This window comes from Nothoprocta perdicaria, unplaced genomic scaffold (assembly GCF_003342845.1).
Source record: "Nothoprocta perdicaria isolate Ctin4 unplaced genomic scaffold, notPer1 scaffold_11, whole genome shotgun sequence".
Lineage (NCBI taxonomy): Eukaryota > Metazoa > Chordata > Aves > Tinamiformes > Tinamidae > Nothoprocta > Nothoprocta perdicaria.
In genome coordinates, this window is record NW_020454205.1 from 6,940,870 (window position 1) to 6,955,158 (window position 14,289).

At 39.9% G+C, this 14,289-nt stretch overlaps 1 protein-coding gene across 2 annotated transcripts; it reads right to left on the reverse strand.

Moving 5' to 3' along the window:
* Positions 1-1,203: 1,203 nt before the first annotated feature.
* Positions 1,204-12,993, reverse strand: RBM44 (RNA binding motif protein 44). Of its 2 annotated transcripts, none has more exons than XM_026049636.1 (14): positions 11,490-12,993; positions 11,341-11,381; positions 10,202-10,372; positions 8,956-9,142; positions 8,843-8,868; positions 8,184-8,256; positions 7,794-7,884; positions 7,361-7,486; positions 6,546-6,619; positions 6,377-6,450; positions 5,637-6,030; positions 4,708-4,853; positions 4,415-4,562; positions 1,204-1,708 (listed from the first exon to the last, which is right to left on the reverse strand). In XM_026049636.1, exons 1-13 carry the CDS (start codon positions 12,948-12,950, stop codon positions 4,421-4,423), a joined length of 3,006 nt encoding a protein of 1,001 aa, XP_025905421.1. In that variant the 5' UTR covers positions 12,951-12,993; the 3' UTR covers positions 1,204-1,708; positions 4,415-4,420. The 2 variants fall into 2 exon arrangements, with proteins under 2 accessions (XP_025905421.1, XP_025905414.1); XM_026049629.1 differs by having other exon boundaries at positions 7,794-7,896.
* Between the last annotated feature and the right edge of the window lie 1,296 nt (positions 12,994-14,289).

The following is a 14,289-nucleotide window of genomic DNA, read 5'->3' on the forward strand; positions in this document are numbered from 1 at the left end:
GCTCGCTGCCGCCGGGGAGCCCAGGAGCAGAGCCGCGTGCTCGCCTGCTCCTACCCAGCGCTGCTGCGCGCAGTGCGGTTCCTAACACAACACACACGCAAAGCACCGTGCAGAGAGGCGCGCGGCGCGGGAAGGCGCACCGAGCTCGCGCAGCTCCACCTGCAGCCCGGCCCGGCCCCGGCCGCGCTCGCCCCGCGCACCCGCCGGCAGCAGCGCCCGGGCGCGGGGCCCGTCCCGGCCGCCCCTCGCTGCACCCGGCGTGCGGGCCGCCACAGCAGCCCTGGGCAGGGCGGGAAGGGCTGCCCTCGTTCCGGCAGGGAATCCAGGCTCAGGAAGGGCAGCGCTGGCTCCTAAGAACGGAGGACAGCAGAGTCTATGGCCGTCCTCACCTGCTGTGAACAGGGGAAACATAAAGATGAGTAAGAAAGCGGAGCTGAAGCCCAAAGTGCAGCTTCGGGACCAAATTTACAGTACAAGCTGCTGAACACCATGCCAGGTTGTGAGCACATGGTCTGCACTAGTTCTACTAAGAAGCATGGAAGATGAAAGTTGAAAACAGCAAAGCAAAAGGACACTTTTTAAGGAAGGAACTCTAACCTTTATTCACAAACGAACCATTTCCAGCAGCGAGCGCGGCCGGCATCGAGCCAGGTGTAAGTGTGGGCCAGAGCTGGGCGGCTGTGACGCACCCTGCGACAGGGCAGCACGTGCCTGGCCGTGCCCGTGCCACACACGGGCACCCTGGCTGCCTTCCTTGGCCAGGAGAGGACTTGAAAGCTGCACCCCTCCCTGCACAGCAGCCTCACACGCACACACAAATAAACTGGGATCTCCCGTTTCTTCCCCAAATCAACTTAGCAACTCAAACCAAGTTTCCTTGTAGGGGCTTCCCACCTAAACCAGGCTAGGTAACAATATGAAAAATAAACAAACAAAATATCCCAAAGCCATATTCTGAAAAGATAGACCAAGGTTGAACATCACTCGGTAGAAATTACTTGGCCACGTCACTCCAAAGCACACAGCAGAAATGCCAAGTGAAAATGGATACGAGAGCACCCTGCTCCCAAGCATCTGCTGCTGTTTTAACACTGCGGTTAGATAACAAAGTCCCCAAGTACAGGCAACACTAAAGCTTGGTGCTTCCAGAACAAAACCTCCTTTGACTCCTTCCTCTGCCTTGCATTAAAGAATACATGAAATTCCTACAAACTGATCAAGATGAAATTATTTCTGAAGAACTTAAAAGTGTTGGCAATTTATGAAATGTGTACCACTTTGAACCATCCTACCAGCTACCCTAATGCTTCAAACTAAGAGGCACGTAAGAATTACAGGGGCTGTGTGTTTCAGTGATAACCAGGCACAGAAGCGTGCTTCCAGCTTACACTGAAACGTACTCCTTGAATCATACTACTCAGAAGCCTTTTGTGGAATGCTTGACAACTGCAGGTGGAGAACAAAATACTGGGAAGCACCGTTTAAGATCTGCATATACAGAAAAACATCCCAAAATACATCTAAATTGATCTTCAAGTTATTTTGTCTTGGATAAGACAGCAAATCATGCAATGCTGCCCCATTTTCATGAAGCTCTGCTGAAATAAAACAAGCAAGAAGCACATTATGATCCCGGGACAAGCCAGCATATAGGATGGACAAAAATCTTCCAAGTGAGACGTTCAATTCTTCACTATCAGAAAACTGCCTTAAAAAGACAAACAAAGAAAAGTATGTAAATTTAGCATGCAAAAACCCAAACTGACAGCAAAGGAATATAAATTTAGTGGCACTAGAAGCTATGACAATTTTGCTATAGAGTTTAGAGATAAAGTCTGCATGTAGAAGCAGCTTCCTAGCTTCAAGGACCACACAAAAAAGTGATCAGAAGGAAGACAATCTTTGTGTATTAATATATAAAACCTTCTGTCTCAGTTTTATAAACTCCAGTCCTAAAACTACTTGATTTGTGGGATCATTAAGAATGCCTGATGCATATCATTCAAATAACACCTGCCAGCAGACACTGTACAGCTTCAGAAAGTCTGAAGCTACACACAAACCACAGTTTCTACCAAGTAACTTGGACGAGAAATCATCTTAAGAGTATTTTACTTACATGTTCATAGCATTTCCGTTACTCACTAATGACTTGGCTGTTGAACAGTTGCCTCGTTATGAAAATAAAAATTGTTCTAGACAATCTCTCTTTAGCAAAGCAGTAAACCAAAAACACTACTATAGAAGTAATTATGATTGTAAAGCACTCATAGTATTTTAAAATCATTTGACAAATTAAACACATTTAAAAACTAAGAAAGTCTTACTAGTGGAACAAACTTTTTTTTTTTTTTTTTTTTGGTTGGGCTTGCCTGTGTTTGTAATCCTGTGGAAGTAAATCAGTAGATCACTATGAAGACTTCTTTTTAAATATTATTTTGCTTCATAAGAAGCCTCAGCTTACAAATGCCAAACTAACCAACGCATGTTACATTAGTCATTTCAGAAGGAGCCCAGCCAAACACACGTATTAGTGAGGAGTCTTTCTCCCTTACCGTAGGAGGCATAATCTCACGTGGATTCAAAATCCTATCAAATGCCTCTGTATTCAGCACTTAATCTACCATAGTCATTCTCAAGGACTTTTCTGATTACTGATACTCCTTCCTAGAGAGGAGAACTAATGCCCGAGAAGGGCTTGTAAACATCTGTCCGTGCTAGTGATGCCTCTGTGGAAGCGCTTCTACTTCACCCAACTGGGCAGGATCCAGTTAAAGTTTTAGTATTTAACACACAGTTCTGTTCAAGTTAAGGCCCTGTTGTGGTCTACTTGCCCGCTACTGTCCCTTCTGTACTGTACAGAAACAACTGACCTGTAGAGGTTAGTCTGATAAGCAACATGCAAGGAGTTATAAATAAAGATCCTTACACTTTTCCAGCTATCAGCATAAATATTACTGGTCTGGTAATTATCAAGTATCTCTTCTTGTTTGCACTCCCCATTTACCCAAACTGACTCCTTGATATCCTTGAGACCAAAGCATGAAGAATTTAGTGAAGTTTTGGGGGAAAAAACACTACTAGGCCAGCAGCCCCAAAGCAGAAAACTTGAAGCTTAGTGGGAGACTGGAGCAAGTACCAACTCAAAGACTTTTCCTACAGGAGACTATACACCTCTCCAGAATAGTTTGGGGGTTTTGTTTTTGTTTATGTTTCTTTTTGGAGGGACTTGTCTCACCCACTAAATTCACAGCTGTAGTAATCTCACCAGGGAGATGCCCCCCAATTCATTTCTACCCAAATTTCCTTTTTCTTCCCATTTCTAACAATGGCACTGAGATGGCTGATGATATCCAGCAGTTCCTTTCTACTTATTCTGCCCTCAGTACCAGCTGCACAATCTCTCCTCTTCCCATGCTGACCCCTGACTTCTCACTGAAACAACTCAAAAAAATGAACTCAAGGGGAAAGGAAGAAAAAACAAACAAGCAAGAACAGCAACCCTCCCCAAGCCCCACAGGCCTCCTAATCTTAACCTCTTGCTCTGTCTACTGCTGTCAGCATCATCCTGGCTCTCTAGCTCCAGTGAGTATCCAAGGCCCTTCAAGAAGCCAATCTGGTTCTCTGTGCCAGTGGCTAGCTACTCATGGTGGCCACAATCATTCTCCGGGAGAGGAAGCAGGACCTCTCCTTTCAGCAGAGGCCAAGTGGTCCATCAACTTTTATCTGTAACCTGCTATTTTGGGGATCAAGGCAACGGAGCATGGAAAACACCTTCAACTAAAAAAGTTGTATCAGAGAATCATAGAATGTTGAAGGTTGGAAGGGACCTCAGAGGTCATCGAGTCCAACCCCCCTGCTCACACAGGGTCACCTAGAGCACGTGGCACAGGGCTGCATCCAAGCGGGTTTTAAAGATCTCCAAGAAGAAGTATGTATAAGACATACAATTATAGTCTGGAATTGACAATCCAGTCCCATACTTTTGGCACAAATATATCAAAATCCAGCCTGTTTTGGGATTTCTTTATGGAAATGCTATGACATAAACTAACCATTAGATGTCACCTTTGTCCAGAATACTTACGAACATGTAGTCCATGATTTCAGAGCTGTTAAACAGTTCTCCATTGATGATCAATATAAGAACTTGCAGAATAGAAGCCTCAGTACTCCAAATTTTATAATACACATTTTATGTTGGACAGAGCTATCAATATATTCTGTTTCTGCAAAACTGTTAATGAGTCTCAAAAATCCTTCAGTGGATTAATTCAGTTACTCCTTCACAAACAAAGCTTTATACCAAGTTACTAAGCTAGTCAAGAGCATAGACAAATAGCTATACAAATAGCTAGACAAATCAGTATGTTTTCTTATCAAGACATTGAACATAACAGGCTAGAATACTCACTTATTTTTATTCCTTTTTCCCTCCACTCTTGGACATGGATTTTCTTAGAATCAGAGAGGTCCTTTTCACAATGGAGTTTATGGACAAGCCACTCAGAATACCTTTATTATTTGTTCTCACCTGCAGCAGAGCATCTATAATTTTCTCCCTATGCAAATAAGGAGATGTAAAATGTAAACGTAAATTAATGGTTACATCACAGTATCTGCAATACATTCAGCTCAACGGAGCTACCATGGTTAACAAATCCATTATAATAAACCAGGGAAAAACTAAAACATGAACACTCTTACCTACTAGTCTCCGGATGAATTTCTTGAAGTTTCTTCATTAACTTGGTAAAGCTGCTCAAGTTCAATGTATTAGGAGGAATAAACGTATCAAGTGAATCAGAGAAGTAAAGGGCAGATGTTTTCTGCATAGAATTCTCTTCAGTATCCTAGAAATGCATCAGAATACTCACAAAGTGAATGGGTTAAATATTGTGCAGAAAAAATGGCATACCCTTGCTACTTGTAAAGGTTGCTGCTATGGAAAATGAAAAGAATGGACATAAATATAGCCTAAGATTGATACTAAGTGGTTGTGCAAAGACCGATTATATTTTTAGTTCTATAAACTAGAAATAGAACAACTACATATGTTTGTCACTGGCATTAACACAAGTCAGAATATATCTACTATTCAGATGATATAACATAGCAGGAATGACAGCATTAATCTATCTAAACTGTATTTCCTAGAGAACCAGAACTTTAAAGTTAAAAACAAGTAATCCATATAGCATATTAGAACATCTATTTTTAATTTTGCCTCATCTGTCAAGAGCAAAGCTAAGTGATTATTTATATAAAAAAACTCTTTAAGATTGTACCTAAACATGAGTTTCCCCTTCAACATCTCAGCATCTTTCTGATATGAAATCATAAGTCATTCACATAGAAGCAAACATTAAAAGTGAAAGAAAAGGCAAGGAGGAAAATCCAGTATAAATGACTGGCTTACAATTTAGGAGAGAATATAACCTGATTCAGGAGTAAAGGAGCGATGCCCTCATTCTTCTGCATCATGCCAAAAATCCACACCTGCCCCTTAACATGCTTTGCTAACCTAACACCATTCCAAAATACATAAAATGCAACATCTTAAGGAGGAAGTAGCTGCTTCAAGTTTTAAGGCTCTTAATCTGCTACATAAGGGAACCTTAGAAACAATCACTTACCTTTTGATTTACTCCAGCCAAAGACTGTTCTGAGCCTTCAGCAGATGATTTCACATCCAGGTGCTTCGTTTTTGAAGAGGCTGGGGTACAGTGAGTAATTTCTGAAGAAGCTGTGGGAAGCAGCAGCACCTTCTCAGGAGCAGAGGTGGCAGCTGATGCTTTCACAGAATTGGAAGCCAAGGGGAATGTTTTATCTTGACCACTATTTTGAGTGTTAATGGATTGGATTTCATACCAAAACTTAGTCAAAAGGCTCTGAAAAACTGAAGCTCTGTTCCCCGATGCATTTTTTACAAGTTCAACGCTTACTGTCTTTCCTTTTATTTCTTTCCCATTCATTTCTTCTACAGCTAACTTGGCTTTATTAGCATCATTAAAGCAAAGAAATGCATATCTAAAATGCAAAATAAAAGAAATTTTAGGTAAAACATTTTAAATTATTATACAGTGTTGGTAAGACTGTTGATACTATCAACAGGATCACATTGTGGCTCTCAACTTTTGAATCTTTTGAATCTTAGCTAGTATTTTTCAATTAAACTTCATCAGAATATTTCAGATTGCCTAACCTGAATAAAGTACCAGTTGCCTGAAATTACAAATCTGCATCAAATTAACTCTTATCTACGTGAAATGCAAAATAAAAACACACTAATGGACAACTCCCTCCTCTCCCAAATTCATTTATTTTGACAGAAAAAAAAAAGAAAAAAAAAGAAATGAAACATCTATTAATGTACCTGTAGTCAGCAGAATCCATATAGATAAGAATATTGTTAACTTGATATTTCTGGAAATATGATCTTAAATCGCCCTACAACAGATGAGCATATTTAGTTGTGAAATACAGCATAAAATAGTTCACAAGACAAATAAACATTATGACTACAACGGGAAGAGCAGGTGTACCTCTGACACTGAAGAACTTAATCCTCCAACAAGAACGAAAAAAACCTCACTGGTTCTCTCCATCATCTTCATTTCTGAAAATAAACATATGAGAACAAAGTATTACTGACTACTCCTATTTCAGCTGAAGTTGGCATCTTCTCCATAATTTTTTGACAAGTCGATAGAAAAATCTCCAAAAAGGCTAAATGAATGAATAGTATTTTTAACAGAAAAAAAAAAGTAGCACCATGAGATGTAGAACTGCTCAGTTTCTGTATTCTCTTCCCCATGTGTATTTTACCACGTCTGATAAAGAATCATCAGCTCCTTTTAGCTTTCTCTTCAATGTGAGTCTTTCAGAAATACAGTTGCATATAACTTGCTGGAAAATGTCTTTAAATATCTTTAAAATACTATCTAGAAAATCAGGTATTCAGGAATTTCAGAAGAGAAGGAGAATTACCAATATTTCTTCCACATGTGGTAGAGAAGGTCAACATTGTAACTATAATCAGAGAAGACCCTGGTTTGTACTAACGGGTGCCAACCCTGAAGCGGGATTAGGGTATCAAGACACCTCATCCTGGAGCACCCCCGCACTCTCAGATTTCAATGTACTTGGACTTCTCATCATGTCACCTGGGACCTGCATTTCAGAACACGTACCATTCATTCCTAACTCTTAGATAGAAGAAACAGAAAGGAGAGGACCAGAGAAAAGATTTCCAACTACACAACTGGTTATATGTTTACTTATTCTTTAGAAGGAAAACAAAATGTGCAAATAATAAACACCATTATTAGACATGCCAGCTTACAGCATTTGAACTCACCTCTTAGACTATCTGTGTCTTGTTTTTCTTCTTGTTTTTCATCAAATGTCGCTGAAAAATCCGTTGCTGGCAAGTTCTCTTTAGCATCAAACCAATATTCATTAATTTCTTCATTTTTTCTACACTCTTGACAGTTAAAAAAAAAAAAAAAATCAGCGTGTCTGAATTCAATCCATGGTAACCAGTATGAGTCAGTATTGAGTTTCTGCTCTCTAAGAAGGTTTCAGCTGTGCAGTTTGCAACTTCTCATTTCTGACTTAAGCCACATTAAATTTTTTCAATAAACCAGAATATGCGTCTGAGGTTAAATGAAGTGTTTCATCAGAGAAAGCACTCTAGAGCATCATATATATAAATATTTTATTCACAATTCCATTTTTAACAGCTTAGCTAATACGTAATACAGTATTTGGATCAGAAGCAGTCAGCTTACCATATTCTATATCCTCATCTTTATGGTAGTCTTCTAATGTCTTAGAAGTAGTAGAGTGTCTTGGCTGACTGCCACCAGCTGAACGTACCATCTGAGGATTATACTACAAATATGTTTAAGTTATCTTACACATCATTTTTCTATGTTTCAGAATATTAATCAATTAACAAGTACATTTTAAAACGTTAACCTATGCATCCTGTTCACAAACTCCCATTTATTTTATCTTGAAAGGTTAAAATTCTGGCCACACCAAATACATTTGCTATTACTGACAGATATCATCAGCTCGAATTATGAAGAATGTGATTGTATTTGCAATTACCTATCTAAAAGTAGACTATTCTTAACAAAATCAATGTCCAGGAAACTCAGTAAAGAAGTCCCTACCGCACTGACAGAAGTTTTCATCTCTTGCCGTTTTGATTCTTCAAAGTCTGTTTTTCTCCCACCTGAAGTGGAACTAAAAAAAATCCAAGACTTTAATACAAAATATGGCACCATAATCTTTAATTCTACAAGGATACCGACTCTTCTGTAGTATTCTTTTAAATATATCGTTACAGAAAAATTGGAAGAGCCCACAGTAACATACATTGTACATGCTTAATAAATCTTAGCCTGAAAAGAGAACTGGAATTTATATATTGTATTTTGTAATAGCATTGGTTGCAATCTGAAACTTAAAATGATGATATAGGTTTACATTACATGTTTTCCTATTATATTTAGATTTTTTTTATTTTGAAGACGGCTTTCACAGCTTAGAGAAGGTGTTAGAACTCTTAAGTAATGGAGGAGCAAAGCAAGCTGTAAATCGGAAATATTTGCAGTAAAGCCACTAAAATACAAATATAGCTCCACAGTTCACATATCAGAATGTTAGAGTGAGATTTCTTAAAAGTGGAATCACTGGGCGCAAAGTATCACGCCATTCTTTCAGCTCATCAATTTGAAGCAACAGCATACAGTCTGAAAAAACTCTCAAGTTGAACATTTTGAACGCCTGCACCACACATTTTTAAATAACATAAATCCAAACTACTTACTCATGAAAAAGATCCACTCCATATGCCTGTCCAAAAAGAAAACATTTCCTTTAAAATGCTGATTAATTTATATTAAAAACAAAAAACAAAACAAAAAAAAAATTAAAAATTACCTTGCCTGGTACATAAGAAGAAAAGAGTGTGAATAATCTTGTCTCAACTGATAGAGAGGGAAGTGCATTTAATGGTACGCCCATTTCTATTTTCTTTTTCATAGTCTCATAACTCTTTTTTAGCTCTTCCAAAACCAACAGGAGAGATGCATTTAATTCTGTGCCAGCAAAACCATTTTTAATACATCTGTTAAAATATGTGTAAGAGATCAACTTAGTAACACATGTCATTTACTTTACTACCTCCAGAGTTATTCAAACATTCTGCAGTGCTTAAAGACTTTTTTAAAATGGGTATCAATAACCCTGTTCGTATTGACAACTATTGCCTGCAGGTGTTGTCTTCTCTTTACCTGCACTCCTAATGCTTTGTGGGCTCAGCCATGAAGGTCATTCATGAACCGTATTAACAGCCCGATTCTTACAGCATTTGGAAGAGGCTTGAAACTCCCTTTCCCTCCTCCGTAGGACACAGCACTACTGCTTAGTCTATTTGAGCAACTGAACACTTTAAGAACAAAGAACTGTGCAAGCTTTGAAAGAATGGTAGCTCTCACTCCTACAGTGAATACAGTGCCCATGTATTCTTTGAAGACACAGTTCCTTTCACAGTCTCACCTGCTTTCTTAAACACTTCGCTAAACAAGTGCTATGGAGCAGACACTAAGATATTTTTCAAATCAGTTGATGTATGTTTTTAAGACTCTAAAGCACTATAGGAAACAATACTTGCTGCTTCTCACAAAGAGGTACCAACAGGAGACCTAATTAGTAAAGATCTGCCATTTTTCTCTGTTTTTAACTCTCCAAGTGATCCTCTAAGACACAGGGCAATGACTGAGCACAAAAGCTGGCCCCAGCATTCAGCCTCAGCTTTTGGTTCAGAAAGTTCGTTATCTCTCTGCTACCACCATTTCTGTCCTCTTCTTACTGATTCTGCACCATTTGTGTCTTTTCTCCTCATCTCCTCCCCAATTTGCTATCTCCATACCAACCTACTCCATGCCTGCATGGATTCTCTGCACTATTCCTTTTGTACCTTTTCTCCTGTACATTCTTGAAACAGCATGTCCATCTTAAAACTACATGATACAGAAAACTTAGGCTAAAATTGAGAGTTACAAGCTGCGTGAACATAGGCTGTTTATGTAACGTTCCTAACTACACACACTCTTATGAGCTAAGAATGTAGTAAACACTGCCTTTTACTCAAGTTATCAATTTAAAAGGACACTAAAGCACATACCTGTCAAAACCTTTTTCTTCCTCCAACATCAGTTTGTTAATCTCATAGCAGTGATGGCAACACATCTGATAATGCATGTTTAGAACCTGCAGCTCTGCTTGAATAGCTCTCCACAGTAATTTTCTGCAGTAGATCGAGTCCTTCACAGATTGTTTCTCAAGGTACAGGGGCCTTTAAAGTAATAATAATCTTGAAGCACGTAAATTGAATTAATTTATGTTAATTTGAAATAGTAGCTTTCCAGAAGTTATTTCTGATAAGTTTCAAGGGGGAAAAAAAAATCTCCTTTCTATCAGTCAGAAAGACTGAAGTGCTTTGCTATAGCCAGTGGAATACTTTTCACTTTACTGCTCCCGCTGTAAAAACATTTTCTTACACCCAGTCAAAAGTATGTCTGATATTCTGATGTATCTATTGCCTCCTGTGCTTTCACCATGCACCTCTGCAAAGGAGCTGCCTACACCTTCTCTATCACCCACCACGAGATAAAGTCTGCAGTTTGCTTCCCCATTTCCCCAGCGTCCCCTGCTCCAGGCTGAACAACCTCAGATCCCTCAGCCTTTCCGCAGCCATCACGCACTCCAGCTCTTCTGGCTGTCTCAGCACTCTCCACTAGCCTTTCTTCAGTTTACCAATTTTTCTTGCATTAGAAGGCCCAAGACTGGAGTTTTCTAGCTGCACCTCATGAACGCCAAACCCAGATAAACAGCCATTTCACTCAACCTGCGGGCTGCACTTTCGCCCATGCAGCCCATCACGTGGTTTCCCTTCCTGGATATACAGGCATGCTGCTGAATTACACCCAACTTTCTGTTCAGCAGGACACCAAGGCCCTTTTCTGCAAATCTGCTTTTTGGTCAGCAGGCCCCTTCCACCCTCCCCTGTTTGTGGCACAGAGTCACTGCCCTCCTGCTGCAAGGCTGCATTTGTCTTTGCCAAACTTCATGAGGTCTCTAGCAGCTCATTCTTCTAGTTTGCCCAGGTCTTCTGAACGCAGCCCTACCCATCAGCATGTGAGCTGCTCCCCAACCATCTTCTGTATCACTTTTGCCAAGTAGCACACAGCTTTTCAGCCATGAAGAATGTAAAAGTCTTATCAAGTATCTGCCATTCTGAAACAAGAACAATTTCTGACTCACCTGGCAGCGCTACCCGGCTCCTTTTGTGATTCCCATGGATCCTACATAGAATCATTAGACACAAATCAACATTTGTACAAACATTCCAAGCAACATGGAGGCAGGGGAAAGCTATATACATGAAAATAACTATTTTTAAAAGAAGTTACCTGAATTTGTGAAGTCTCAGCTGTCGCAGTATTGCCCTCTAAATGTTTTCCCAATACGTCAGCAAACTGTGGCCAAGTTTCTTCTCTACTATCAGACACCCAAGACCAGTCAGTATTGCAAGCAACATCTGCACAGATTTCACGGCGCCATTCCACGGGTCTGGATTTGTTCATCATTGTTATACCTGTATTAACAGCCCTAGAGACCAGACAAGCCTGGGCACTGGTAGCTCTGCTGGTTGTAAAGCAAGCTCTGAAATCAGAACTTGCATCAACAGTCTGGTTAATGGTAACTTTGCAGTCACTGGTAGCACTCTCCAAGTTTGCACACCTCTCCAGTTCTGGGTTCAGATACCTCACGTTGCCACTAGGTATGTCCACAACTTCCAGGTCAAACGAGGGATTTTCTCTAGCATTAATTTCAAGGACTGGACACTGGGTTTCGGCACCCTGCCAAGCACATCTGACACAGCTGGTACCTACAGCACATGTGATGGATTCATCACATCTGTGAGGATTAGTTTCACCTGCACTTCTGCAAAGTTGAGTGGCTACTGCAGGGAATCCTTCCTGCTTCACGGCGATGCTTTGAACACGTATATCCTTTTTTTCCACCGTCTTTTCATTTATAGCCATTCTGGTCAACTGTGTGCCAACAACTGAAGAACTGTCTTTTACCTCTTCATTTTCTAAAATATCATTTACAGACACATTTGGATAAGACCTTTCTCTACTCCCACAAGTACGACTTTCAAGTGTATTTTCAGAAAGAACACTATGATACTCTGTTTGCTCTTCTTCACAATCACAACTCAGGTCTTTGCAAACTGGCAGGGACAGACAGTCCTGAAGCTCTTGGGGAAGGTCTGACACAGCTGCTCCTATGCAGTATTTACAGGTAGAACAACCTTCCAGCATGTTAACAAGATCGTGCTCCTTTCTGGCACCACTGCCTGGAACTTCATGAACCGTATCTAACAACTGTGAAGCTTTGATTCCTACAGTTTTCATTGGCTTACAGAACTCACTTGAGCTATTCCTCTCATAATACTCTTGCTCGTCACCACTGACATACTCCAGCTGTGAATCTTCACTCAAATCACCTTGTCTGTAATCATCACCAGCCCTGTAAATAAAATGCATATCGTTGCACGCCCCTCCTGGCATCCCAGCTTCTTTCTCCCTTTTACATCCACATGCACAGCAAACTGTTGCTCTCTCTTCATTACACATTTCAAGATCTGCATCTAAAGATGAAGCTAAATAAGGTAAACTTCCCTCTGACAACTGTAATTCTGAGACATTTATAGAACATGCCTGGCCAAAACCAGAGCAGTTAACTTCTGCTGCAAGGTCTGTGATGACGGTGTGCTCAACTTTCTCAGAATAGGAGAGAAGATGGGAGGTCTGAATGAAGAGCTCCGTTTTGTTTTCAATGCCGACGTTCTTTCCCAGTTCCATGGTGTAAATACTTATGTATTCCTCAAAAGTAGTCCACACAAAAAACTTACCGCAACTTCACAGTAACCTCTGAAAGTCATCTGCTGGCCTTTCTCATCCTTTTTTTTTTTTCTCCTCCTCACCTTAATAGAAATATGAGAAGTTTAAGTTACTCTGTCATGCAGAGACATAGCACTGTCTAAAAATACTTTCTGATTAATTATCTTTAAGTATCTAAATTACTGTATTCTACTTCAGAAGCTAGAAACTACATGGAATGTTATCAAAGTGTAAGAGCCCAAGTACGCCTCTTAAAAGGTGACATTTTCATGATTAATCTTAATTAATAAAGGTGTCCTCAGAGACCAACCAATTTTGTTTTCTTAAAGTCCTGGGAAAAGTTTCCAATCTCTTAACAATAGAGTATTTCTTGGCTGAATCATGAAAATCACAGCTGACAGACGGCAGTGTTTTTATGTTTTAGGCCTCTCTTAGATAGAGCGAGCGAGAGAAAAGCATATTCTTCATATTTAGGAGATTCTTCATATTCGGGACATACAGGAATATATGCTTATCTAGCACGGAACTTGAGGAAACCTAAGAATCTTTACAACTGGCAAGTGTCAGACACTGACGAAAATAGGAAATTGATTTCATGCATCAGAGAACTTCTTTCCATGGCAAAAGAAAGCTGACAGCCCATCAAAACAGCCCTAGTTCTTTGCTCTAGACCTACAACACAGACAGTTTAATGGCTTATACCAACCACAAATGAAAAGCAGAAAGCATACAGGGATGGCACATTATCTTATTCCTTATAATTCCTTATGGCTGCCTGTTCCTTGTCTTCCAAAGAGTTTACAGTAAAGAAAAGGGTATAAAAAGAGTTGTTAGGCATATTTCTCTCAATTGGGCACTTTTTCAGGCTTTTTAAATGAAGTTTAAAAACTTTAAATTAGTGTAACTGGTCTCTAACAATCTCCTATCAACATTATAAATTTTGGAGGACTGAAAAGAGCTGACTAGAATAACACAGCCTGAAGAAGGGGAAAAAAAACCAAACCATCCTCAGATTTACATCAACATACGCTCCTCTACTAAAAGCCATCTGAGAAAAGCCATGAATGGAAGTAATGAAACTTAACGAAAGTGATTTACATCATTTGATAAAGCTACTAAGAGAAGCCTGAGGCTCCTTCCCCCCCACCCCAAAAAAGCTCTATCACCATTTCTTTGCTCATATGCTTCTGCAAAGCAATTTATTTGTTGCAAAAAACTTACCTCCCTTACAACAGTAACTTTACCTAATTGGGGCAACCAGAGTTTTGAGTAAACTACGATAATAATCTTACTGCAATGG

What these genes read in the sequence shown, in the direction of transcription:
- RBM44 (XM_026049629.1), bottom strand. Translation starts at nt 12,950, where the DNA reads ATGGAACTGGGAAAGAACGTCGGCATTGAAAACAAAACGGAGCTCTTC. An exon ending in CTTCTTATGTACCAGGCAAG is followed by an intron (nt 8,869 to 8,955) that starts GTAATTTTTAAT and finishes CTTTTTGGACAG; the next exon opens with GCATATGGAGTGGATCTTTT. An exon ending in TGGCTGGAGTAAATCAAAAG is followed by an intron (nt 4,854 to 5,636) that starts GTAAGTGATTGT and finishes ATGCATTTCTAG; the next exon opens with GATACTGAAGAGAATTCTAT.